At 42.4% G+C, this 26334-nt stretch overlaps 1 protein-coding gene across 10 annotated transcripts in view; it reads left to right on the top strand.

Moving 5' to 3' along the window:
* Cd44 (CD44 molecule (IN blood group)) overlaps nt 1-19191 on the top strand; it is an 84204-nt gene extending 65013 nt beyond the window's left edge. For 5 of the 10 annotated variants that reach the window (XM_078046237.1, XM_078046239.1, XM_078046240.1 and 2 more), the window contains 4 exons: nt 3836-3889; nt 7576-7647; nt 9738-9816; nt 16171-19191. In XM_078046237.1, the coding sequence (XP_077902363.1) occupies nt 3836-3889; nt 7576-7647; nt 9738-9816; nt 16171-16375 (410 nt within the window). In that variant the 3' untranslated portion in view covers nt 16376-19191. Of the gene's footprint in view, nt 1-855; nt 1060-3835; nt 3890-7575; nt 7648-9737; nt 9817-16170 lie in introns of all 10 variants that reach the window. The other 5 variants (XM_005327405.5, XM_078046235.1, XM_078046238.1 and 2 more) reach the window with 2 other exon arrangements.
* The last annotated feature ends 7143 nt before the right edge of the window (nt 19192-26334 follow it).

Raw genomic sequence — 26334 nt, 5'->3', positions numbered from 1 at the left:
TCAGCTGTTGATAAACACCACTATTTTAAGGGTGCTTTTTCCATGTCTTTGGTGGAGGGACCTCAGCTGGCTGTTGCTATACTGTTTCTTTTGATCAAAAGGTGCATCTGGTGGTGGTCTCTGCATTTTCTGCTCTGTCGACCTCTTAGAAGCCATTGTACGTTAAATGTAAACTGTGTTGCTTAATCTCCAAGGCCATACTTCTCAAGCTCTAGAGTTGGTGACTTGGTTTAAAAACAATGTATTGCTTCCTTACTATTTGCGATTGCTGTAAAAGTCTGATTCCATCACTTTACATTCTTTACATTAACAATATTATTTTGCCATTTGACCTCTGGAACGCAACTCTGAGGTGCTGGTGACCAAGAAGCAGTGCCCTCCTGGAAAAGGCAGGAAGAGTTAAGTTAGTAGCCTTAGGTCTTTGAAAACTTGTGTTTTCTATTTCACTTGCAGGCAGCATAATTTTCATCTTTCACGCTTTGCTTTTCAATGCGGTGTTCCTTCTAGATCTTTGAAGGTGGATTCCGCTGAGAAAGAGAGCAAAATTGTCGAGTGCCTGAGCTGACTTCAAGGCCACAGCTGTCGCGGCCTAAGCCTTACCTTAACAGCTCAGGCAGATGTTTCAACAAACGCTTCTTCTGGGTATCACAATCACTTCTGTTGAGTGCCGTCCAGGTGGCATCTATTGAAAAATACAAGTTTTGTTCCATAGTGTGACCAACTTCCCTGTCTTTTGCTTTTGTTCTTGGATAACAAGAGGAAGGCTTTTGTAGCAATCGCATGCTCTGAAAAGAAGCACGTGGAGGGTGGTGATCTTACACAGGTGGGGTTTTCATCGATTCCACCTCCACACAGATAGGAATGATGGCAGAGGTGGAAGAAGAGGTGGAAATCCTCCTGAAGACTCCACTACCTCATTGGAAGGTAAAACCTCCCACTACCCAGACACAAGGGAAAACAGGACCCTCATGCCAGTGACCCCTGCTCAGCCTGGGGTCTTTGGAGTCACTGAAGTTCCTGTTGGAGATTTCACCTCTAATGTTGATGGCTCTTTACCAGGTAATTTGGCCACTTGTTATCTGGTTTGCTTTCTTTACAGAGAGAGACCACATGCACTTTTTTTCCTATTAAAGGGCTATTTTCTACGTAGGCTGTGATTAGGCAACTTTGTGACTTTCATCCTGGACACCAACTCTACCGTCAGTAAACTCAGGTTTATTTAGGATAAAAATAATGCTTCCATTTACCAGGGCACTTTCCATTTTTTTTGTGTGTGTGTGTGTGTGTGACTTGGTTGCTATGGTGAGATTTCTTTCTTTGTCTTCTTCCTCATCTGGTGATCTATCAAGTTGAACCATATGAAATTAATGGTTTTGTGGAAAAAAATTGAATATTGGCAATTTCATTTGAGTCAACTAATATATGCTGCCTATTTAGTATAGTTTACCCAAACGTGTGAGTAATTTCCTCTATTATCTTTTTTTGGTGATGGATTGATCAATTTTACCTTTGGTGATGGGCTGGTGGCTAATCTCTTCTAGTTATGACGCACTAAAAGCTTCATGATCCAATCTACTATTAATGAATAGAAACCACTTCTTTTATTGTAATGGCAAAGAAATGGCTTATTCAATTAAGTCTGATATGCACTTGGAATGAGACTTTTCTTCTCAAATAAGCAGTTCTCTAATTATTCTTTTGTTTGTTTCTCACTGTGCATTAAGAAATTCACAGTAAAAAGGGGGGAACTAGAAAACATTCTCTCTAGCTAGGAAACTAAAAACAAATTCCCTCTTCCTAGTATCAGCTATTTGAGTACTTCTTATGGCTCATTAATGTATTAAAAATTAGTGAATTTAAATATACATTTTTTTTTATAACAGAGTCCCTCCCTCCACAACCCTTCTTCCCAAAAGAAGAAAAAAAAATATGAAACCAGTACATAACACAGGTGGCTGTGTGATGCTATGCCTGATGTAGGAAAAGAAATTCTAGAAGGTCACTTGTTTGGCCTTTCTTTTGGGCTGCCCACACCAGGATTTCAAAGAAAAATACTGACCTCAGCAATACTGGCAGGACAGAGCCCCCTCACATTTCTTGTTTTTTTTTTTTTTTCCATTTAGCACGGTTCTATTCTTCCTTGCTAAAAACTCCAAGAATTACTGTTGGATTTCTTCTGGAGAAGTGAATGTCATGAGTACTGCCACCTGGGAGCACCCCTGTAATCTCAGCAGCTCTGGAGGCCGAGACAGGAGGATCATGAATTCAAAGCCAGCCTCAGCAAAAGCGAGGCACTAAGCAACTCAGTGAGACCCTGTCTCTAAATAAAATACAAAATAGGGCTGGGGATGTGGCTCATTGGTTGAGTGGCCCTGAGTATAATCCCTAGTACAAAAAAAAAAAAAAGAGTACTGCTTAGTTTCTCTTGGCAAAATAAGACCTGTTGTGCAACCTAATGGATTTAAATTTTAAACAGCAATTTTAATAGTTACAGTATCCTATAAGGTTTACAAAACCTTGGTGATAAAAAGCCTTCTATACAATCTGTATTCCCAGATACTGATCCCTTCTATGGAGTGTACAAGAGGTGGTAACCATACGGACAGACTTTTCATGGTTCCCCGTGGAGTAAATGATTAGTGAATAGTCTGATTCCCATCCTTGGTTTTCATTCAAACACTCATCCAAGTGTATTTCTGCCCATATATTTTTCTCAGTCTCTATGTTTATAACTGAGAACTAACTCTTTCAGAACCGTGGTGGCAGTGCTGGTGATGGTTTTGGTGATGGTGGTGGTGCTTTTGGTATCGGGGATTACAATGGGGCATTTCAGCAAGTGCTGCCGTCTGCTATTCTAACCATCAACCAAGGAACAAAGCGATCTCTCTAATATAATTATGAGGGTGATCACCTTTCCTCATCAGGGAAATGAGGACGATCAGGTTACTGTTTTCTTTCCAGGTACCTTCTCAATGGATGACTACAGCCACTTTATGAAACCATTATCGTGATTTTTTTAAAAACAACATTCTAGTATGATTAGTATATTTTTTTTAATTTGGTGTTGGGGTGGGGTGGAGAAGACAGGAAATTTCCATAGGCTAAATCCGGGATTTGACCTGTAGATATAGATTTTAGCAATTCTTGAGTTGGTCTAAGATTAAGCTTCATAGTAATGGATGTTTGAGAAGATGGGATTATATCAACTACTGGTATTGAAAATATAGACTTGACTTTTGAAAAATCATTAAGAACTAATTCTAATACCTGGATACACATGGTTCACATGTTACCATCTCACGATTTCTTTTTTCACTTTTATTTTACCCCCTTTCCCCTAAATAGGTGGTTGACTTTTCTTTTTGAATCTTTAAATCATTCCATCACAAGATTTTTTTAATTTTAACTCATTTCCTGCCTTCAAGAAGTCTCTTTAAGTGTTCCATGCCCTGAGCCAGAGTACACAGTGATCACAAGTCTCATAATCCAATTTTTACTGTCTTTATTTAAAATACACAATGTCCAGTCCCAACCTCAGACCTGTGAGGGCATCATATTTTTGTGGGAGAGTTCTTTGCCGCCGTCCTTGGATTTCTACCAAAAGCACATCTCCTAGGGTCATCCTGGAGGACCTATGCTACCTCAGCTCCCTTAATTCCGATTAAAGTTCCAGTGCACTCATCACTGCACCAAGCCGTGAGCAGTCATTAATATCATGGGCCCATTCCAGTCTCTTCCCATCATTCCTTGCTCACCTTTAAAAGATTAAACCCAGGGACGGGTTGTATGAAAATGCAAGTGCACCATACTGACCTTCCATCATTGCCCATGACAGGAGACCAAGACGCAGGTGGGAGGTCCCATACCACACATGGATCTGGATCTGCTGGTGAGTTTGAAACTGCTGTAGTCGTTGACTGTTATAATCCTTGAACCTGAAGATTACCAATGAAGTGTGAGTCAGTGTCTCCTGAGAAGTTGTTCACACATTTTTAGCATGCATTACAATCGCAGGGAGGGTGAGTGAAGTCACATTGCTGGGGCCCCACCCTGAAAGTTTCTGATTCAGTAGGTCTGGGGTGCAGCCCAAGTGTTTGTACTTCTAATAAATTCTCTGGTAATGCTGATGCTTCTGGGACAGGGACCACACTTTGAGAACTACTGCTCTGGAGGCAAGTCTTCCATCTGAAAGGATCAGCGAGAATCCAAGCAGGGCTGCTTGTTAACATTCGCCATCTGCCAGAATGACTAAGAGTGTGAGTCTGAAAGAGGAATATCCTGATCCCAGTTCCTCTACACATTAACCAAGAAAGATACACAAAGGGTTGGAGATTCAGTTTCCTAACTAATAAATTTGCGATAATTTGTCACAGGGCATTGATTTAAAGTCACATGATACAATGGCTAGCATTTAAGAGTTTACTGAGTGTTAGCAGCGTTGTTCAAAACACTTCAGAGGTTAGACCATATGCAACTGCTATTTCTTCTATTTCTCTAGGGCAATAATTATCAATAATTATCAAATTCAAAGTTCATCTAATATTGATTCATTTAATTAGACTACAAACCCTGTGTCATATATAAGGACCATTTTTCATTCCCATGTTCCAGATGAGGAAACTAAGGCTCAGAGAAGGTAAGTAAGTAACCAAATTGGCATGACCATTGAGTGACAGAGTCAGGTGTTAAACCCAGAGATGCATTGCCTCTCATAAGCACAGTCTAGAGAAAGCAGCCCATTATGACCATAGTTACTGCCAGGCACACATTATTAAATAGATTCCTGTTTGCTCTCAGATCTCATCCCTGAAAACAGTACTTCCGGCAGCAAAAGTTTGACATGAGGCAGCTGATCTCTCATGCTGGGGCTAGTGAGAGGCTCTGCCATGGCTGCCTACTGTGGTTCTCCGTTAGCACTGCAAATCCAGGTGACCTCACACAAACCAGTTAATCCACGTAAATTATCATCCTCCCCTTCATGCCCAAATTGGGGCAAGGATCGCCTGCAGATTTAAAGCCAATCTGAAAATGGATAGTTACATGGTGGCTTTGATAATAACCCTTTATGGAAGAGCATGGGAATGTAGGGCTCATTTGAAATGCTTCTGAAGTAGAGACAGAAGTTGAAGGTTCCTTGGGTAGGGGGGCCCTTGACCTTTCCCAGTCTCGGATCCTATTAGTAAAGAGCAGATCAGATCAACCAGCCTCGCTTACCCCCTAGAGTTTTTATGAGGAGCACAAGGTGTCAGGAATGTGCAAATATTTTGGAAACAGTAGGGAGTTATTATTAAAAGTCCTGCTCTTTGAAACCAAAAGACTCCAGCTACTCTGAAGTGTGGTCCTTGGACCCGCAGCAGAGACACCACTCAGGAGCTGGCTAGAAATGCAGAATCTCTGGCCAACGCAGACAGACTGGATTAGCATTTGCATTTTAACACCCCCCAGGTGGTTTGTGTAGAAGTCAAAGTTTGAGAAGCTCTCTCCTCCACTGCCTTTCTCACAGCTGAAGCCAAATGAAGGCTCTCTGCCCGTGTCTCAGGTTGGGTCTCACCTCCCAACAAGGGTGCCCGGTGCCCCTCTTTGCAGAACTTGCTCTCCCTGCCAGTCCTACCCTAGATGAATTTGTAGACCTCTCTGGCTCAGGGGAGCCTGCTGTCTCTTGTCCATCCTCTTCAGCTTTTGCTTGAAGTGAGAACCTGGTGGGCGGGAGCTGGTCTCTTTGTTTGGCTCCTGTGCAGGTGTCTATTGTTCAAACAGGAGGTTTCATGTTGTTGTGTACACACCCAGATCTTTCCTTGCTGGGAGCACTTTTTGGAAAATCAAAATAAAGAGATTATGATCTATTAATGGTCTCCCTTTCAAATATTAAAGGCTGCTGTGAGTCAGAAAAAAAAAAAAAAAAAAAAAGACCAGAGAGAGTGACTGTACCTTAGGTGGTTTCCAAGGCCAAAGATCTCCAACTTAGATGGCCACTATCCCACGACTTGCGCAGGTGAAGACCTGCCAATGACCAAGGACCCTGGCAGGCACTTAGGGTAAGTGCTTTGGATACTTTTGAGGTTTCTGGAGTAAAAGGCCATTGTCAAAAATGGGCTGGAGTATGTTGAAACAGTAAGACATCTGGTAAGAATTTGCTCTATTATGAGTTTTAACAAAAACATCGAATTATGTAAATAGGAGTCTTCCTACACCAAATAATCACTGTAATCAAGATTTCAGGGTCTGTTCTGCAGGTTCCAAAGTCTGACTCTCTAAGAAAAGCTATTCATTTAAGTCCCTGCTGTCTAAATCCGCTGACTGGCTGAACATCTGAGTTTTCTCTCCTCAGTGGCCTTCGGTAGATTATGGCAGGTTCCTATTTGCTAGAGGAAAAAGCTCATTGTAGTAGGACATTTTCAAGTTTTGCTCTCAGGTAGTAGAGGAAGCATCAAAAGGCAAAAACAAACACAAAATTTATGAAGCTTTAGTTTAGGTGAGTCTCTTAGCAAAGTGTCTTAGAGGGGTTTTGTTGTTGTGGTTTTAATTTTAATATGATGCCCTTCTCATTTTGATAAGCCACCTATTGTTTTAACTTGTGGATTGTAGGTCTTGCAATGCTTCCCTCCCATTTGGGACTTTGGGATCATTTCCTTATTATTACAATATTTAGTAGTAGAAAATGTTCATTTTTTCCAACAAAGGTGTGTTCCACTAATACATGGGTAAGGAATCTACAAGGGTGATTTTTTTCATTGACAGAAAAGGTCATCGCTCCCAGATCCTTATTATTTGGTGGTTTTTTTTGGCTTCTGTGATGATATTAGAGGTGATCTTTAGATTCAGTTTGGACATTACATGGGCAAGCAGTGAGAGGGGTGGACACCTGACTTTTAAGAGTGTCAAGATTTGAGACATCTGAAGCCGATTCTTTATTTGGCTCAGGACCAGAACTGACTGTTGCATCCCCTAGAGATCTAGTTAAAATGAAGACTCTGCTTCGGTAGGTTTGTAGGAAGGCCTGACATTCTGCATTCCTGGTGAGCTCCCAAGTGATGCCTATGCCAGCCTAGGAGCCACCCTTGGAGGAGCAAGGTCCTAAATTAAACATAGAGATTAATAACTACACCCAACTACCACGACTGCATAGTTCTTTAAGTCTCTGTGACATGATGATTAAGTAGATTCTATTATTATCATCCCCATTTCATAAGTGAGAAAACCAAGACTTAAGGAGGGTAATTTGACCCAGCCCACATTGTTAGCAAGAGGCAGATGTAGGACTTGGAATCCAAGGCTGCCCAGCTAGAGCCCAAAGTCTTAACCACTACACCACCCAGCTTCTAAGCATTTTCATGTTCCTTGACCCAAAATAGCGTTTCTGAGCCTTCCCCTTAATTGCATGGAACTCTTGTTGAGGGGGGATGGATTGTCTTGCAATGTCTTTTACATAACACCATAAATGTCTATGGCTTCAATCTATAAATAGTTTCTTAGTGATGCAGACCTTGGAACTTGGCCCCACGTGTTGCTCTGGAAAGAACTCCTGGTTGTGCATTCCAAACTTGAGCTAAGAGATCTTGTTGCTTTTCCCCTTAGGACATTCAAGTGGGAGTCAAGAAGGTGGGGCAACCACAACTTCTGGGCCTATAAGGAAACCCCACATTCCAGGTGAGTTTCAAACTGTGAAGCAAATATATATATATTCAAAGAAAGTTTCTCAGAATGTTCCAAGAAGAAGAAGAAACCCCAATAACCCAATCAAATGCCCATTCTCCTAAATTAAGTTCCCCTGAACCTGATGGCTTCTCTTTGAAAGTTTGAGAATGAATGAGAGTACCATGCTTCTTGGAAGAAAAGGATGGAACACTCTTGTTTCCTTGGTCCCCTGGGTCACCTAGATGGGCTGAGCTCACATTCAGATCCCTGGCCTGTCTCAGGGAAGTGCTATGTTATTTACTAAAGTTTTCTTCACAAATGAGTGATCACCCCAGCTCTCCTAGGACCTTCCTATTCCCACCCACTGTCCCCTTTATTTCTTGGGCTGGGTTTTTTGTTTTTTTTTTTTTTTGCATTGCAAATAAGGAGAAGACATAAGGACCGTCTGTGTTGGGTGGAGTAAAAACATTCTTCTTTTCCCTTCATTACTTTTTTCATGAGGGTCAATCCACTGATCCAGTCAAAAAAAAAAAAAAACCTTTTCAGAAAATATTACATGTGCAAGTACTGAGCGGGGTGGACACTGACTTTTAAGAGTGTCAAGATTTGAGACATCTGAAGCCAGTTCTTTATTTGGCTCAGGATCAGAACTGGCCATTGGTAAAGGGCGATTACAGAAGGGAAGGGCTCTCCCAGCATCGTAAATTACCCTTTTAATTCTCCCCTCTTTGGAGGGCTCTGAACTGAGCCAGCCGTGGGGAAAGAGAAGAATGTGGTCTATGCCTGGCTCCTCTGCCTCGGCTTGTCTGAGCACACTTGAAGGCAGAGCCTCTGGAGAGAGGGGATGGGCTGCCAGGGAGGAGAGGGAAGGAGAAGGGAAATGCAGGAAGCTGTGATTGGCAGGAGGCGTCTTCCCAGCGCAAGTGAGAGTGGACGTGGAACATCTCAGGACCAGAGACCAGGGCCACGGTGCAGCTTAGGCTGGAGAAATAGTACACTCCCGTCAGCCTCCCCACTACTTAAGATGAGCCAAAGGTGGTACCCAGCAGGAAACAGGAGGAAACCAAGACTTCTCAAGAAAGTGCACAATGAATGACTTTCCATCTTTCTTCTTTCTCAAGCCCTGGCTCATTGCAAGCATATAAAACTTGTACTTGCCAAGTCCTACCTCAATCCTATCAAAGCCTGATCTTAAAACAAGGGTATAGTATTTCAATAGGGCACAGTCATATATAGTATCAAAGAGGTTTTCAAAAATCTAACTAAACAAATGGACGAACATATCTGACCATTCAGAAGCTCCATGGTTACTATTTTCATTTGTATTCTTCCTGTTGTCTTTCAATGTAATTTATGTACAAAAATAGAACTGTATGGCACGTGTGGTCTGGTCAACCATTCCTGGTGGTTGACCACAGCTTTTTCATATAATTTACTATTTTCTTCTTGGATATGTACAATGGATATATCCTAATTTAGTTAACCAATCCCCTACCATTGGATATTGGGTTGTTCCCAACTTTTAATATTAGAAACAGCACAGTAAAGTGCATCTTTACAGCTAATTTTGAGATTCTATAAGTTCCAGGAAGTATAATTATGGGATCGAAAGCATGAATATTTTGAAAACTTTTGCAAATGGAGCCAAATGACCCTCATTACGTGTGCACAGATTCACCCGCTTTCCACCTCCCAAGCAGGGTCCTTTGCCACACTCACTAGAATGTGACCTTCATTTTTGTTTAGAATGTTTCTTTCAAAAGAAGCATAAATTTCCTTTAATCTATTTAATAATTCTGCACCCAAGGCATCTACAAGTCTCATCAAGTCACTCTAGGTGTTTTTGGAAAGAAAATTCTCATGGTAGGACTTGAAAATGCTGACGGATGATAAAAGATTCATTCAGGAGGCCTGTTGGACAAGCAGCTACAGAAAAATTCTTATTTTACAATGACCTGTCTGGTGGCTGGACCTTTTGGTTGGAGGGTTCTCGGTGCTGACTGTGGTTCTTATTTGAAACAGGTTGATTTTTAAACTGCATTTTTGGTTTTACAAAGTACATTTCCAAAGCTCACGCGTGTCCTTTGGTTGCTTCACACCAGAGTGGCTCATCATCTTGGCCTCCCTCTTGGCCCTGGCTTTGATTCTCGCAGTCTGCATTGCTGTCAACAGTCGGAGAAGGTAAGAGGATGCCCCTTGGGGCCTGCGACTTGGGGGAGGCATCATTCAAACTGAGACTTTATGTCCTTGCTGCTCAGAGTGTAGTTCCTGTGACCAGCAGCCTTGGCTTACTGGAAGCTTGTTAGAAATGCAGAATCTCAGTTCCACCCCAGACCTCCTATCTTAGAGTTTGGGCTTTAACAAGATCCCAGGGCTTGGTGGGCATGGCCTAGTTTAAGAAACCCTCCTGTCCCATTCTTTAGAGAAAGGAGACATTGGTGATTAGTTGGACTCCCCACTTTTAAATGGTGGTTGAATCTCATGGTTCTTAATTTTTGCAGAGTTAAACCCAATGAAGACTCTGTCTCATAAAAGTTATGAAATAGCTCACAGGGAATGTACAATGAAGTATAGATTCACTCATTGATTTGTTAAATAAACATTTATTAAGTGCTTTGAGGATCCACAAAATATGGAAAGACTCAGGGATCTTTAGCCCATGGAACCTTCCAGAACCCTTGCCTGAAGCATGCATTAGTTTTGTGTGTCTTGTTTTTTTTGTTTGTTTGTTTTTTGTTGTTGTAATAATTTTTTCTATTTTCTGGAAACTGCAGTTACAAGAATTCAGGTTATAGCCTAGGAAAACTTGCTAACATTGAGATCTATGGAACAATAAAGAACTTTCCTTAGGAGAGTGGGTAAAGACAGAGCACTCTGGTGGATAAAGACAGAGAAGACCTGGAGAGAATGGGCAAGTGTTCTCTTTGCCTGTCCTTAGAGGCCCCCTCTCTCTTCCTACCTCAACCGGGGCTTAGCAGTTTGAAGAATATTTGCATGGCACATACACATAGTTAAGCCACAAGCAGGCACCAGAAGTAACGCTACCCAGGGTGAACAGAAGGACAATAATAATTCTCGCAACAGAGGAAATGAGCATTAACCAGGCAGACTTTAAAATAAAGCTGTACTTTTATATAAGTGGAAATTTTCTGCCCAAGACTCTTTAAAGACTCATTATGAAACCTTTATAACATTAAACCATTCACAGATGCCCCCCGGGATTGCTTCTAAAGTAAGAGAATCTTATTTTCAGGTAGAGCTGCCTGCATTGTGCCTCTGAATCATCTCACAGACCAGAAAATGCCCCTTAGTTTGGGAGAAGACCTAGAGAGAATTATAGACTCTTGGATGTTCGCTTTTAGAAAACAATAAACAACTAATACCACATTGTGCATAATCTTTGTAGTCTCCAATTATCTGAGGAAATCAATAGTACCAAATTTATTGGTACTATTTACTGGTACAGGTTAATAAAAGTAGTATATTTTGGTGCCCCTGGGTTCAATCCACAGTACCAAAAAAAAAAAAGTATTGTATTAAAGTCAATAGCTGTGTTTCTCTCTATACAACAAGAACCAGGGGTCTAAAATACCTATGTGCTCCTATTAATGAAAAGGGATTTTTTTAAAAGTTGAATTTAAATAATGTGACTTGGGGAAACCGTTACAAAGAATCTTTGTACTTCCCCCCGGCTTCCTTGTCTTCTCTTGGATTACTGTTGCTCAATTAAATATGAATTTCCCATTGTTTGAAATCAGTCCTTTTGTCCCTAGAATGTACCTCTAATGCTCACATATACGGTCCATAAGTTTTGCACATGTCACCATGGAGACCTTGGCCTGTGTGCTGTCGACGTGGGGAGCCCTCCGAGAAGCAGCTCAGCTGTCCCCAAGAGCAGCTGGGGTCTGTACTTGGTGGAGGGTTAGCTCCCTGTCTTGTCAGCAGCAGCAGAGAGGATAGGGCCTCATGGTCCCGGGTCTCCTCTTCCCAAGACCAGCAGTCACCATAGCAACAGGCAAACAAGGACACACAGGACCCAGCAGAGCAAGTATCTCACTGGGAAAGTAGCTGCGTGGATGCCATAAATTACTATGTCCCGATTTGATAATTGAAAACAGATTTGCCACTCAGCTAAAGGAGATGGTTAACGGCTGCACAGGCCCCTGAATGTTTACTGCATTCCTAAAGCCAACAGCCCATTTCTAATCCTGTTGGAAGGCTGGGGCCTTTCTGCTTTGGGTGTTAACACTGAAGAGTAATGCGGAATCCTATTTTCATCAAAGAACATTTGGTTGAAAATAGGACCTCAAAGCAGACTTATTCATTCAGCAAACATCTTTTTAAATTTTATTTTGGTACCGGGCATTGAACCCAGGGGCACTTTAACACTGAGTCACATCCCCAGCCCTTTTTTAAATTTTATTTAGGGACAAAGTTTCGCTGAGTTGCTTAGGGCCTTGCTAAGTTGCTGAGGCTGGCTTTGAACTCGAGATCCTCCTGCCTCAGCCTCCTGAGCTGCTGAGATTACAGGTGTGTGCCACCGTGACCAGCTCAGCAAATATCTTTTGGGTGGCTCCCAGGACCATCAGCACTGGTGAGAAGGAAGAGAAAAAATGAAGAGTGCTGTTCTTTCCATAGAAGAATCTGGAGTTTTAGTGGCTGTATAAGCCTGTCAGATTTGAGTCACTTATTATTTGTGGAGAACACCCTCAGTGCCAGCCATCGTATAGGGATTATGGTTGAAAGAGGAAAGATGCTAGGGGCTGATGTTGACGTGCAGGATTGACCATGACAAAGTGCTCTGTGAGTCACTGACGTAGGGTGTCCCGTGACTTCTTCAGCTTTCCCCACCCCCAACCATATTCCAAAATTGCTTTCGCTGATGTTCTTTATGAGACCAGCCTCAATGAATGAATGACAGCTCTCCCGGGGAAATGCACTTGATTCACCCCGACTAAGAGCACACCATTTCAGGAGTCAATTGGGGTGGTAGATATTGGATGAAGCCCAAGAGAAGCAGCCTGCAGGCATCTTTCCCTTGAAGAATTTTTCCAATGTGTCTGAAGAGGAAAAAAGACCTGAGGACATTGTCAGAGAAGACTTTCCAAGACAGGAGGGATTTAAGGACATTTCTACACTGATTGCACAGAAAAGACCTCCGCAGGTCTCTGCTCTTATGGGAATAATCATATTTTCTGTGAACCCAGAAGGCAGTTAACCCACCTTCTTCTTGGTAGGTCCCCTCCATAAATCTCCATGATTTAGAAATGTCTTCCCAGTCTATTTCCACTGTCTAGCTTGTTGGGATCCTGCTGTCTACAATAGTGCTGTTCAATCACACTTTCTGAGTGATGGACACGGGCTGCATCTGTACTGTTTGTCCATAGCCACTAGCCACCTGAGGCTCATGAGCACTTAAAACACGGCTAGTTCCACCAAAGAAGTGAGTGAATTTTAATCCCAGTGGCTCAGGAGGCTGAGGCAGGAGGATCTCGAGTTCAAAGCCAGCCTCAGCAAAAGCTAGGTGCTAAGCAACTCAGTGAGACCCTGTTGAATGTCCCTGAGTTCAATCCTCAGTACCTCCCAAAAATAAAATAATAATTTTAAATATTACTCATTTTGTTTAAATTCAGTTGACACTTACACCTGTGGCTGGTGGTTATTGTATTAGATGGCACAGTTCTAAAACGACGTGAAATAAATTCCTAAATATCTTTTAAAGATTTTCAGGGAGAAGAGACGTGAATCAGTTGTTAAGTTAGTTGCCAAAGAAGCCTTTTGAGATACATTCCACCATGTCCTAAAAGTTTGTTACCTGGATCTTAAAGCCCATCCAGCCTGCCCTGCCCCCTCCTGGTGAGCCCTTCATCTGGTGGTCACTGTGCTTGGTCACAGCGGGACATTTCCATGAGAGAAGACAAAACACAAGTCAGCAAGGATCCCCGCCTTGGGAGTCATAAGGTCTAAGCTGAGACTCTGGCAATGTGACTCCAGACAATACCCATGACCTCTGGACTCAGTGTCCAGTTTACATAAAAAGGAGTTGAGCTGCATGATCTCTAAGGTCTCTTCAGCTGCGGTTCCTCCTTCATTCCTAGAACTAAGGAAAATGGAAAATTTAGCCCTTATCTTTTGAAGCTATTTATTAAGCACCTAGATCACTCAATATTGGACTGAGTTATTTATGAGAATCGTCTTACTCTCCTCCAAGAAGAGCTCAGACAGATAATGGAGATACATAAATCCAAAGAGGAGAGGAGCCAGGCAGAGGTCAAGTGTAGTATTCCTGTGTTCTAAGGTCAAGTGCTATTTACTTCCAAAATCAGCTTCATTTGGATTAATAACGTTCATCCCCGCCCCTGTATGCAGAGACAGATTTTTGTTTTTTAATGCTTACAAATCACTTTGCCACAGTACTTCATTCTCCTGCTCACCCATCCACCGGGCAGGCAAATAGAAATTACTTTAATGAGGCAACTTTCCTCCAAAGAACACAGAGAATTTAGAATCATGCAAGTGGCAGTCTACTAGTAGCCCTTTAAACCCTTTTAATAGTACACAAAACATGGTAGGAGGAGGCAGCCAGAGGAAATCAGCCTAGTCCATTTCACATGGCTCTTGCTATGCCAGCAATTACAGCCAGCCTCTTCTTGATCGCTTCCTGTATTCCGGATACCCGTCTAAGTGCTTAGTGTCCTCAACCCACACTGTTCACAAAAGCAATAAATAATATCCATAATAGACTCTTTTATTGAGTACCAGGATCTGTGTCCAGGTTTCTCCATTCTCCTGTGAGGCTGATAACTCTCAATTGCCTCATTTCACAAGTACCCAAAACTGAAGCTCAGAGAGGTTGAATAGCCCCAGGTCACACAGCTGCAAGGTCTCCCAGCCCAGCCTCCCAAACCCTGCTCTTGATCATGCACCCTACTCTGTGGGCTTTATCCACGCTCCTTGTCCTAGTAAATTTGCTCCGTAGTTCAAGCATCTTTCCCTCCACCCTTCACCAAGCCTCGTGCCAGAGGATATAAGATCCACCTCCTGTGGAGGAGGTATAATTTCTATTTCCCCAAACAAGAGATTAAAGTTTATAGCCTTGGCAGTCCTACAGGGAATGGCCTGTGATCATGAATAATAGAGGCTTTGTCTCTATAACTCAAATATCCAGCGGCAAAGTGAACAATTCCGACTTCATACTGTTTCCAGATATCCAGATGGTTGGCAGCACTGATAAGAGCCAAGCAGGGCCGGGCTTTTAGTCATAAAAGTCTAGATCTGAATATTGACTCTGTCAGTCTTATCCCTTAGGTGACCTCAAGAAAGTTATTAAAACTTCTCTGGGCCCCAGTTTCCACTGCTGTGTAATGGGGACGATTGCTGCTTTGTGGGACTATTATAGGGATCATAGAAAATTATTTGCGGAGAGTCTGGAGTTCAGAAAGTATTTAACGAAAGCTAGTCCTTCTCTCCTCTTGGTAGTTGTGAAACTGTGCAACTTTGTGCAACTTTGCTTCCGTTAAGCCCCGTTTTCTAACTACTCTGCATGTAGCTGTGATCCTGTTGCAGGAAAGAGGAAGCCCTGCACCAGGCCGGGAGGGTGACGCAACGCTGTGACAATAGCAGGACAGTCTCATGTTCATTTGTAGAAAACCTTCTTCTGCATTTGAATCTTAAGTAAGCTTATGAAGAAACCTAAAGTAACAGTGAATAATTTATCTTCTACCCAGGGTTATATATGAGTGAACCAATGTTAGGGAAAATCAAAAATATGGCCTCTATTTCTAGAACAATGTTGTTTTATTCTTCTCTGTGCAAGCAGTAATAACACTGATCAGGCCAACGAAATGTTGACGGGGAGAGGAAGTGGTGCGACTTTCTTGAATACACAAATCAGAATGATTTACAATCGTCATGTTGACGGTTCACCTGGGTCTGCAGGAACTGCTGCAGTGTTCACAAAAGTCAACATTTCCATTGCATGGTGTGGTAGGAGAAGAATTAGAGCTTGGGAGTCAGACCGACCAGGATTTGAATCCTGACTCTTTTACAGCTTGTTGAATATTTTAGGAAAAATACTAAATGTTCAAAACTCCAATTCTTCCTGTGACAGGATGATAATAATAGCACTGGGTTCCCAGAGTGGTGATCACGGATTCTCCAACTTGACCGTGCATCAGAAGCCCCCACGGACTTGTTATACCTCAGGTCCTGGGCCCCGATCCTAGAGTTTTCTGATTCACTGAGAATTACCATTTCTAACAAGTTCCAAAATGATGCTTCTGCTGTTGGTCCAGGGACCTCACTTTGAGAAATGCTGGTTGTTAAGAGTTGATAAGATAAAGTAGAGAAGGTATCAAGCTCAGTGCTTTTAGGTCATTATAAACTGTGGTGATGGTCATGGTTATGACTGAACAGTGATGATGGTCATGATGATGGTGATTGAGTCATTTGACCCTGTCTCCACTTTATCTTAGTCAAAAGGCCAGGAACCCATGCTCATTTTACCATTTCTCTCGGTGTTTTACAAATGATTAGGTGTGGGCAGAAGAAAAAGCTGGTGATCAACAATGGCAATGGGACCGTGGATGACAGAAAGCCAAGTGGACTCAACGGGGAAGCCAGCAAGTCTCAGGAAATGGTGCATTTGGTGAACAAGGAGTCATCGGAGACCCCAGACCAATTTATGACAGCCGATGAGACACGGAACCTGCAGAATGTGGACATGAAGATCGGCGTGTAACATCTACACCATTAACTTGAAAAGAAACCACAGTTTGAAATATAACCATTACAGGGAGCTGGGACACTTCACAGATGCAATGTGCTACTGATTGTTTTATTGGGGACTTTTTTTTAGCATAAAATTTTCTACTCTTTTTTGTTTTTTTGTGTTTTTTTTTATGTTTTTAAAAATCAGGTCCAATTTATAAAAACAGCATTGCTTTCTGACATTAGGACTCAGTTAATAATCCACAAGAATCTGACAGTTCCAGTTCCCCACTAGAGGCCTTCACCCCTGCAGGGTGAGCTAAAGATGGCTTCCAACAAAGACCACAAATACATGTGTCTGATTCCCAACCTTCTCCACACCCCACCTCCCAGCTAACAGTCACCAGCTAAGGACATTCCCAGGGGCTAAGAGGGATTGGTCCCTGGGAGGAAATCTGAATGGGCCCATATTGTCCCTCCGGCAGCCCGTCCCTGGGCATTGCTCTCCAGTGAGGGTAGGGTCTGGGGTGTACTGGTTATACATCCCTTTTAACAAACAGACCCCTCCTGGAAATTTTTCAGATGCTTCTGGGAGACACCCAAAGGGTGAAGCTATTTATCTGTAGTAAGCTATTTATCTGTGTTTTTGAAATATTAAACCCTGGAGGTCCTTTGATCAGTATGATTTTTTTTTTTTTAGGTTACTTTGTCAGAGGCATAAAAGGGTTTCAGCTGATACCTAATAAATATCTGTACTTCTTCCATTTTAACCCTTTGTGCTGTGATCCTTCTGTCTCTAAAACCAGCAATGCCTGGGTCTCTAGGGCTCATTGGGATAATCTGAGAATGGTCCTTTTTAAACTCATCTCAGAGTCCCTGGACTCCCACTCAGGATCCCTCAGCCAAACCTCACAGACCAAGGAAGCCAGCACTGTTTGATTTCTGAGGCTGTTCAAAAGCTTTGTCTCGGATCCTGGAGTCAGAATTGTGAGCAGAAGAGCTTCAGCCGCTTTGGGGTTTTAATGGCCACCTTTCTGTCCCCTTGAAGGGCTTTAAGAAATCATATTCCATTTTACCACCTGACCCTAGTGGTGATTTCCAAAAACCATATCATAATGCCTTTTGACCTCTCATGATTATAAACGAAAAAGTATGGTCAGTGGCCAACTGATTGGCATAGGTTGGTGTGGGGGGGTATGTGGTAAAGATCTTATTCCACTATTTTATGGCATATTTGTTTGTCTGCCCCCCATGCAGTTTCTGACGGGGATGAGTTAAGTTCCTGGGGAATCCCTCAAAAGGTTACAGGGTTTCCCACCACTGGAATCTTATCACCAGAAAAGCAGGTTTATGGCTAAACAAGAGAATAATGGCTTTATCCTCTGTCCTGTGTTTTTCCAACTTGGCAAGTCCTTTGGGGCACCTCTTCATCATTCAGGATGTGCCATTGGTCCTGGAACTTCCAAGGGCTACTCATAACCCATAAGGTTGATGCTCTCCTTCTTTAGGCTTCCAGAAAAGTCGCTCATTGCCTGAACTGCTGTGCTTCACAGGCAATGTTTTTCAAGTCAAAAATAGGAGAAGAAGGGGGAAAAAAATTCCCTTCTTAAAAATGAGGACTGGTTTGTACAAAGAGTTGACAGGAAGGATATATTTAAAGGAGAGATGCAAACTTTCCACTCCTTCCCAACCGCTGCTCTTCCTACCCGCTCTGACCTTCTCCCTCCGCTCTGGCCACAATCTTAAAAATGAAAACTCCTTTCTCTCCTTCTGTGAATGTTTTTGGCTACTTGCATGTTCAGATACCTGGTTTTCTTTTTTATTTTCCTTTTCAAGTTGAAAGAAAATGGACATCAGGTTTCTCTGGGTTGTTACTCCCACCAGTATTAAAAATTCCCCTTTTTTCTAAGGGATTTCTTGGCTCTGCCACACACCCAGATAGGCTCCCTCAGGCTCCTTAACCTGAATGCCACAAGCCACTCTGGGATCGGCTTTAAGAGGGCCCTGCCAGGCTCCACCTGTCCCCCAGATTCTTTTGGGGGCACATTGGAGAGTCAAGTCTCACAGCTAAAGATGATTTCCCGCCCATTCTAGACATTATCCAACAAATAGGCGGGGTAGGAAATGATTTGACATAATGGCCATGACTCTGAAAGCATATTTGACCACATATCATTCCTACCAATGACATGCCAGGTGGCCTGGACTAAGTCATTAAACTGGGCCTTGTTACGAAAGTAAGGGGCTACCATTTAACTATATCACAAAGCAACTCGAGAGCTTAAGGCATAATTTTCCCCGCAATTGTCAATCTTTTATGTCTCCTAAGGGCCTTCCTTAAATTAGCTCCGGGTGAAAAAATCAAATGAGGCAAAAGATACCTCCAAGTCCCCATTTTGCAGGTTCTAGCCTGTCAACATGTATTCTTCCACCAGAACCTCTCAAAAGGTTTTGCACTGAAACCCATAACATCAAGAATCAGTTTTGTGTCAACATTCACTCAGTGATGTCACAGCAGAGCAGTAGAAGAGAGGAAATATCCAACTTCTCTGGAAGAATGAAATATCCTTAAGAACAAGAATAACAGGTTCATTTGCTTTTGTCCTAGGTGTGTCTTATTATAAGTCCTCGGTGTGGATTTAGCAAAGACTGGCCTATTTTGTTCATGTTTGTACAATGATCATTGCTATTGCTACTTGGATTTTTCAGAGCATACCCTTCCTCTGGTTTTGTATATTTATTGATGGACCAATAATAATGAGGAAAGCATGACATGTACTCTGCCTGGTTGAAAGCACTTATTGGAAAATATTAAAAGGCTAACATTAAAAGGCAAAAGGAAATGGACTCAGAAGTCTCTAATTCAAGGGAAATGGGAGGCTGGAGGGATGAGCTGTGGTTGTCTCTCTGGGTAAAATGGAAGCACAAAGTCAAAGGTTTCTGAGGTGGTTGAAGCCTCACACTCATCTTGTGTTTTTTTTCTAAATGGAAAAACTACATGGTTTCCAACACTCAAGAGTCTTTTATTGAAGAAAGTTTGATTTTTTTCATAGGAGGTGTGTACCCTACATTTTTCAAACTAAGTGAGATTCTGTGACGTGTTCATTCTTTAAAAGCTAATAGCTATTCTTGGATTCCTCGCTGAAGAGAGGAAGGTGAACATATCCTCTGTGCCACTGAGTATTCCTTTCACCTCCAAGCCCTTAAGCAGGCCTCTAAATAAAGACAATGAAGGGATACTGACTAAAGGATAAAGCAAATCAGAGATTGGAAGAAGAGATGATAGCAATAAAAATTTGAAACTAGATCAGAGAAAACATTCAGCCTTTGGTTTTGAGGATTGGCTTATTTCATTAGCATGATATTCTCCAGCTCCATCCATTTACCTTCAAATGCCATAATTTCATTCTTATTTAAGGCCAAGTAATATTCCATTGTGTATATATTTTCTTTATCATCTGTTGAAGGGCAGATGAATAGATAAAGAAAATATATACAATTCTTAGTTGGTCCCATAGTTTAGCTATTGTGAGTTGAGCTGCTATAAACATTGATGTGTCTGCATCACTGTAGTATACTGATTTTAAGTCCTTTGGGCATAAACTGAGGAGTGGGATAGCTGGGTCAAACGGTAGTTCCATTCCATGTTTTCTGAGGAATCTCCATACTGCTTTCCACAGTGGTTGCACCAATTTGCAGTTCCACCAGCAATGTATAAGTGCTGTCATGTATGACATGACAGCATGTCATTTCCACATGTCATTTCCACTGTCATGCATAACTAATTAGAACCAACAAAAAAAAATTGAAGCTAGAAAATAATAGTCAATTGGTAACTGACTGAACAATCTGGGAGAGCTAACCCCTAAGTCAGCAGTGGGGAAAGTTAAGAAACAAATTCATGCAGCAGAATCCCCCAAAGTTCAGGAATTGGCAGCATTAACTACTCTGAAAGTGGTGGGGAAGGTGGGGATTAGCTGGAGAGGCTTGAAGTCTATTTAGGAAGCAGTCAGAACTGCAGACCCCCTTCCCCACTCCATGCAGCTAAGAACTGTTCTATCTCAATCCCAGCAGAAGACCAGAAGTTTATTCTGGTCTAAAAATAGTCCCTGGTTGAGTCAGGGTTTTATGATTTGGACCTGAAATGCCTCCCCAAAGCACGTGTGCTGTATACGTGGTCTCCAAAGCCGCAGTGATCAGAGGTAGGGCCTTCAGGAGGGGACTGGACCATGAGGGCTCTGACCTCATCGATCCATTAATCCATTGAGGGATTCACAGTTTAATAGGCTATGGGAAGATGGTAGAAATTTTAGGACGTAGACACTAGTTGGAGGAAGAAGGTCACTGAGTCCGTGTCTTTGGAGGACATATTTTGTCCTGGGACCCTTCTTTCCTCTATCTTTATCTCTCTCTGCTTTCCAGCCACCACGAAGCGAGAAGCAATGTCCCACCCCCTGCACCACGGTGCACTCCACACCATCGTGTTCTGTTTTCAATGGTCACAAAGTGATAGGTCCAAGTGACCAAGGACTTAAACCTCTGAAACGATGAGCAAAACTCAATCTTTCTTCCCTTTATTTTTTCCAGGCATATTATCCCAGTAATGGAAAGCTGACGAAAATTAAATTGATACCAAGAATGGGGTTATCACCGGGGCATGGTGGCACATGCCTATAATCCTAGAGGCTCAGGAGGGCTGAGGCAGGCAGATCTCGAGTTCAAAGCCAGCCTCAGCAACAGTGAGGAGTTAAGCAACTCAGTGAGACTCTGTCTCTAAATAAAATACAAAATAGGGCTGGGGATGTGACTCAGTGGCTGAGTGTCCCTGAGTTCAATCCCTGGTAAACATTCCCCCCCCCAAAAAAATGGAGTTAACTATATCTGACAATGAATTGAGACCCAGGCCACAAGATCAACATGTAATAATAGGAGATGTAGAAAGAGAGAACACAAAATGGAGAGGAAGAAATCATCCAAGAAATAAATCAAGAAAATTTCCCAGAACTTAAGAACATGAATATCTTGACGAAGGGCAAGGGAGTACTTAATGGAGGAAAACAGACCCATGCTAAGCCACATTATCTTAAAAATTCATAACACTTGGAGCAAAGAGATGATCCTGTAAGTTTCTAGAAAGGAAATATAGGCAACACATAGAGGGCTGAGAATCAAAATAGAATCGTACTTCTCAGCTGCCACATTGGAAGGTGAAAGGCCATGAAGCAGTACCTTCAAAATTCTGAGGGAACTTTCTCCAAGCTAGAATTCTATCATCAAAATCTCAAATTAAGAATAAGGCTAGAACAAAGATATTTCTGATATGCCTAGTCTCTAAGCCTATGCACCCATTCACATGTGACTGCTAAAGGATGTACTCCACCAAAACAAGGGAGTTACCAAGAAAGGGGAAGACATGAGTTTCAGAAAACAAACTAAAGGGGATTCCTAAAATGATAAAGGGGGATACCAAGAAGATAGTTGCCCAATAGGTCTAGGGAACAATGAGTCCAAATTGGGGTACTGACTGATAATCGAAACAATGCAAGTTTTGCCTTCATTGCCTTCTAATTAAAAATAAAACAATGTTTTTGTTGTTATCAGTTAACTATTGATGCACTAAAAGCCACTTCAAAATTAGTAGCTTAAAACAACAAACATCTATTTATTTCTCATGAGTCGGCTAGTTGGTTGGCTGCTTCTGCCGATCTGGGCAGAACTCAGCTGACTCCCACATATGTGTAGTTAACTCACTGGTCAGATGGAAGCTGTCTGATCTAGGATGGCTTGATCTGGGTGGCCTGAAGCCTCTCTGTCCATGTGTCTATCCCATGCTCCCCTCTGGCCAGTCCAGACCTGGTAAGAATCCCAGGGAGAACTGATGCTCAGATGACTTCTGGAGGCCTAGGTACTAGCACTCTTTCTCCCAGTGGGAGGAGTTATAAAGTCACATGGCAAAAAGTGAAGCCACAAAGAGGTCAATTATCAGGGCCACAAGTGCAATCTATGTATGACAGGTATGTTGAAAGAATCTTGCGTTTACATGCAAAATATACTCACAATTTGGTCTATGTAGACAATAACATTAATTTTTTTAAAAAACATAAATAACTTCATAAATGCAGTGCTTATTGGAAAAAGAAGAAGCAGTTATGTGTAAGCATATGTTTGCGAGATTGCAGAAGGACCATGAGCTTTGGAATCAGACGTGTCACGGGGGTTTTAAAACTGATCCCGCGGTTGCTTAATCGTGAAAAATACTGCTTGCACAACTTAGATAATTTGAGTCTTAGTGAAAGAGGAACAGTTAAACCCTTATAGGATTGATAGGAGAATTCCATAAGATAGTTTGTGTAATTCTGACTGAATGATATTATTTGATCAAAAATATTAATTTCTACTGGCCAAATTCCACATGTGCACAGTAGGTACTTGATTTATTTCCTCTAGTCCCCTGGATTCGAAATCAGGGTTTAATTGTGTGTTGCTATTAAGTTAGAGCCGGATTATTTCGGGATCCATGGCACCTCTTTGTCATTTCATTATAACAGAAAGGCTTTTGCTATTAAGCCAAGAGCAAGGAGGCCAGGCAGCTACCATCCCTTGGTAAACTCTTGGTCCTCTGAGTTGTAACTGCACATTAACCAAAATTGGGCATCCATCCATAGCTTTGATCACCACCTCTAGGAAGCCATCTCACTCCACCTCTGCCCAGATGAGCTCATTTCTCTCTTTTTGCTATCAACTCTTGACCTTGTCTATCACTGATGTAGTTCTTACCTGGCAATTTCACTAATTTCCGACAAAGGCCTGCTCCATTCACTTCTGAAAGCAAGATCTGGCTTTGTATCTCCAAAGCACAACAGCAGTCCCAGCTCCATCCTGGCCTCCAAAGTGACCATCCGCTATCGATCACTTACAGATATTGAGGTTCACAAAAATTCACATCTTTTGATTTTCCCTACCACCCATAAGGAAGAAATTCCTATTCCACTTTTAGCTGCGGGGTACAGAGAAATTCATTGTGGTCCCCAAACCACATCGGTAGAAAGCGGTAGAACCTGCATGGAGCCCGGCTCTGCCCAAACTCTCTGACTACACATGTCTTACTGCCTATTTTCAGAAGCTTGGTGGATTGAGTTTGTTGACATTGAGGGATCATCTCCAGATGTTGCAAAGAACCCAGAGCTCTCTGAGCCTGGTGCAGCCAAAGGGAATCTCCAGAAGCCACTGGGGAGGTTTGGAGATGAGTAAGCTAAATAGATGCACCGTGGGCCATGTTGGCAAAGGAACGAATTCAGGAATCCATAAACAACCTCATAGATGCTGTGTTTATTGGAAGGGAAAGGACCGGGTCATGTGGAACTATGATTTTTTGCCATGATGCCCCAGGCGAAGGGTCAGGAGGGGGAAGAAGTCTGGCTGAACAGCATAGCCACAAGCCCCATTCCTGGCCTGTGCTGACATCTGGTCTTCAACACCAGTAGTTTGCTTGTCAGGGCTCCCCATAACCCGCCTCCTCAATCCCACCCCCTCAGGCTTTCAGACCGCTGACCTCATCGCGCGGTGACTACTATTTTCCACAAGTCTCATCCAAACCACTTTCTCCTTCCTCGATCCCTAAAGAGGAATGGCAAGAACCCCAGACCAGGGAGCCAAAGACTAGTTTTCAAATGATGGTCTTTACCACTAGACTCTTTGTTCATACCCAACCCTAGTGATTTACTTATGGGTGAATTTACATAAGTGATTTCACAGCCTTGTGCCTGGGTTTCCTCATCTATAACATGGGAATAACAATTTCTACCAGAAAGGTTGTGAATATAAAGTAGGGACCTGGAGAGAATATGAACCATGATTCAGGATGTTCTGAGAAGTTCTGAGCCTTTCCCAAACCCCTCCCGAGAATGTGGGTTCTGAAAACTTATGCCCTCCCCACTGAGATTTCAAATAACCACTAGGAGGAAGAGAAGGGGGTTCCTGTTTTGGTTTTTTTTTTGTTTTTGTGGGGTGGAGGGGGTGGAATGGTGAAATATGCAGGTTTGTTTTTGTCAATATCTTATTACACAAAGCCCTTGCCAGAGTCAAGCTTCAGGGTGGCTCCTAGACCGGGAGAGAGAGAGGAAAGGGGATGAAATTCCAGGGCTCGGCCTTGGAAACTTGTCCATGCAAAAGCGGAGAGACAGGTTTTCAGCAACAAAGGCTTAAGGGCAATTCAAACTTCAGGTTGGGTTACTGGAGTTCGGTAAGAGCTTTATTGTTTATTTTTTTTTTTCCTCCTCCTCCTAGGATTCTTTAAGTCTCATTATGAACTGAAGAAAAAACAAGTCAGGAAAAGCTGTCAGAAGGGTAAAATTAGTTAGAAGAAAGAAAAGAAGAGCGAGACTTCGAACAAGTGTTTGGAAAGAACTGAATTTAGTAGCTATTTATTAAGTCTCAGCTGCGCATAGAGCTGACAGATAAATCATAATAGGCATAAAGTAATCTCCCCAATGTCTCTCTCCTCTCTTTCTCAGTGGGGCTTGTCAGTTACATTTCCAGGGCAGGATGGGCTGGCCACACTTTGGCCCCTCTTTCACCCACTGGAGCCACTGGTGCTGGGTTTGGGCGGGCGGGGGGCACAGTTCAGAAATACAGTCTGACCTGAGTTACAAAGTCAATGGCAAGGCAGGCTCTGTCTCTGGGCTGTGCCATATTGGGATTCCGTTTAATTGGCAAGGAATCTCTAACCTCTTATTTTGTATCACTTCCCCTTGGAAAAAAGGTAGAGCTTTGTGTGTAAAGCTGGGAAAAGTCCTCTGTGTTCATAGGACAAGCCAAGGAAGAACAGAATGGGAATCTTCCCATCCAGGTTCACGTTCTTTCCAGAACTGATGTTCCCAACCCTCTTGTTGGCTTTCTGTGGCCTGTTGATAATGCGCCCCCTAGTGGCTGCTTCAGCACTTCCCCTTGGTCTACCTGGAAGTTGAATCCTGCTGGACTTCAGTCCTTGGATCCTCAAGGAAAAAAACAGAAAGAATCTCCACACTGTTTTCCAGAGTGGTTGCACCGATTTTTAGTCCCACCAGAAATGTATGAGAGTGACCTTTCCCCCACGTCCTTGCCAACATTTGTTGTTACTCGTTTTCTTGATAATTGCCATCCTGACTGAAGTGAGATGGAATCTCAGTGTAGTTTTAATTTGCATTTCTCTAATTGCTAGAGATGTTGAACATTTTTTCATGTATTTATTGACTATTCATATTTCTTCTGTGAAGTTTCTGTTGGGTTCCTTTGGCCATTTATTGATTGAGTTATTTGGGTTTTTGCTGTTAAGTTTTTTGAGTTCTTTATATACCCTGGAGATTAATGCTCTATCTGAGGTACAGGTGGCAAAGATTTCTCTCCCATTCTGTAGGCCCTCTCTTCATGCTCTTGATTGTTTCCTTTGCTTGGAGAAGCTTTTTAGTTTGATACCATCCCACCTATTGATTCTCAATTTTGCTTCTTGTGCTTTACGAGTCTGTTTGAGAAAGTCAGTTCCTAAGCTGATACGGTGGAGTGTTGGTTCTATATTTTCTTCTAGTAGATGTAGGGTTTCTGGTCTATGGAATCACCATTAGACCCAGTTATCCCACTCCTTGACATATACCCAAAGGACTTTAAAACAGCATACTACAGAGACAACACATCAAAATTTATAGTACCTCAATTCACAATAGCTAAACTATGGAACCAAGCTAGGTGCCCTACAACAAGTGAATGGATAAAGAAATTGTGGTATATATACACGATTGAATATTACTCGGCCATAAAAAAGAATGACTTTATGACATTTGCCGGTAAATGGATTGATCTTCAGATTATTATGGGAAGTGAAATAAGATAATCCCCACAAAACAAAGGTCAAATGTTCTCCCTGATATGTGGATGCTAACACACAATAAGGGTTGGGGAGGGAAGAATAGAAATTCAGTAGATTAGACAAAGGAGAATGCAGAGAATGGATGGGGG

The sequence above is a fragment of the Ictidomys tridecemlineatus genome, chromosome 4 (assembly GCF_052094955.1).
Source record: "Ictidomys tridecemlineatus isolate mIctTri1 chromosome 4, mIctTri1.hap1, whole genome shotgun sequence".
NCBI lineage: Eukaryota > Metazoa > Chordata > Mammalia > Rodentia > Sciuridae > Ictidomys > Ictidomys tridecemlineatus.
This window is presented reverse-complemented; position numbering and strand designations above follow the sequence as displayed.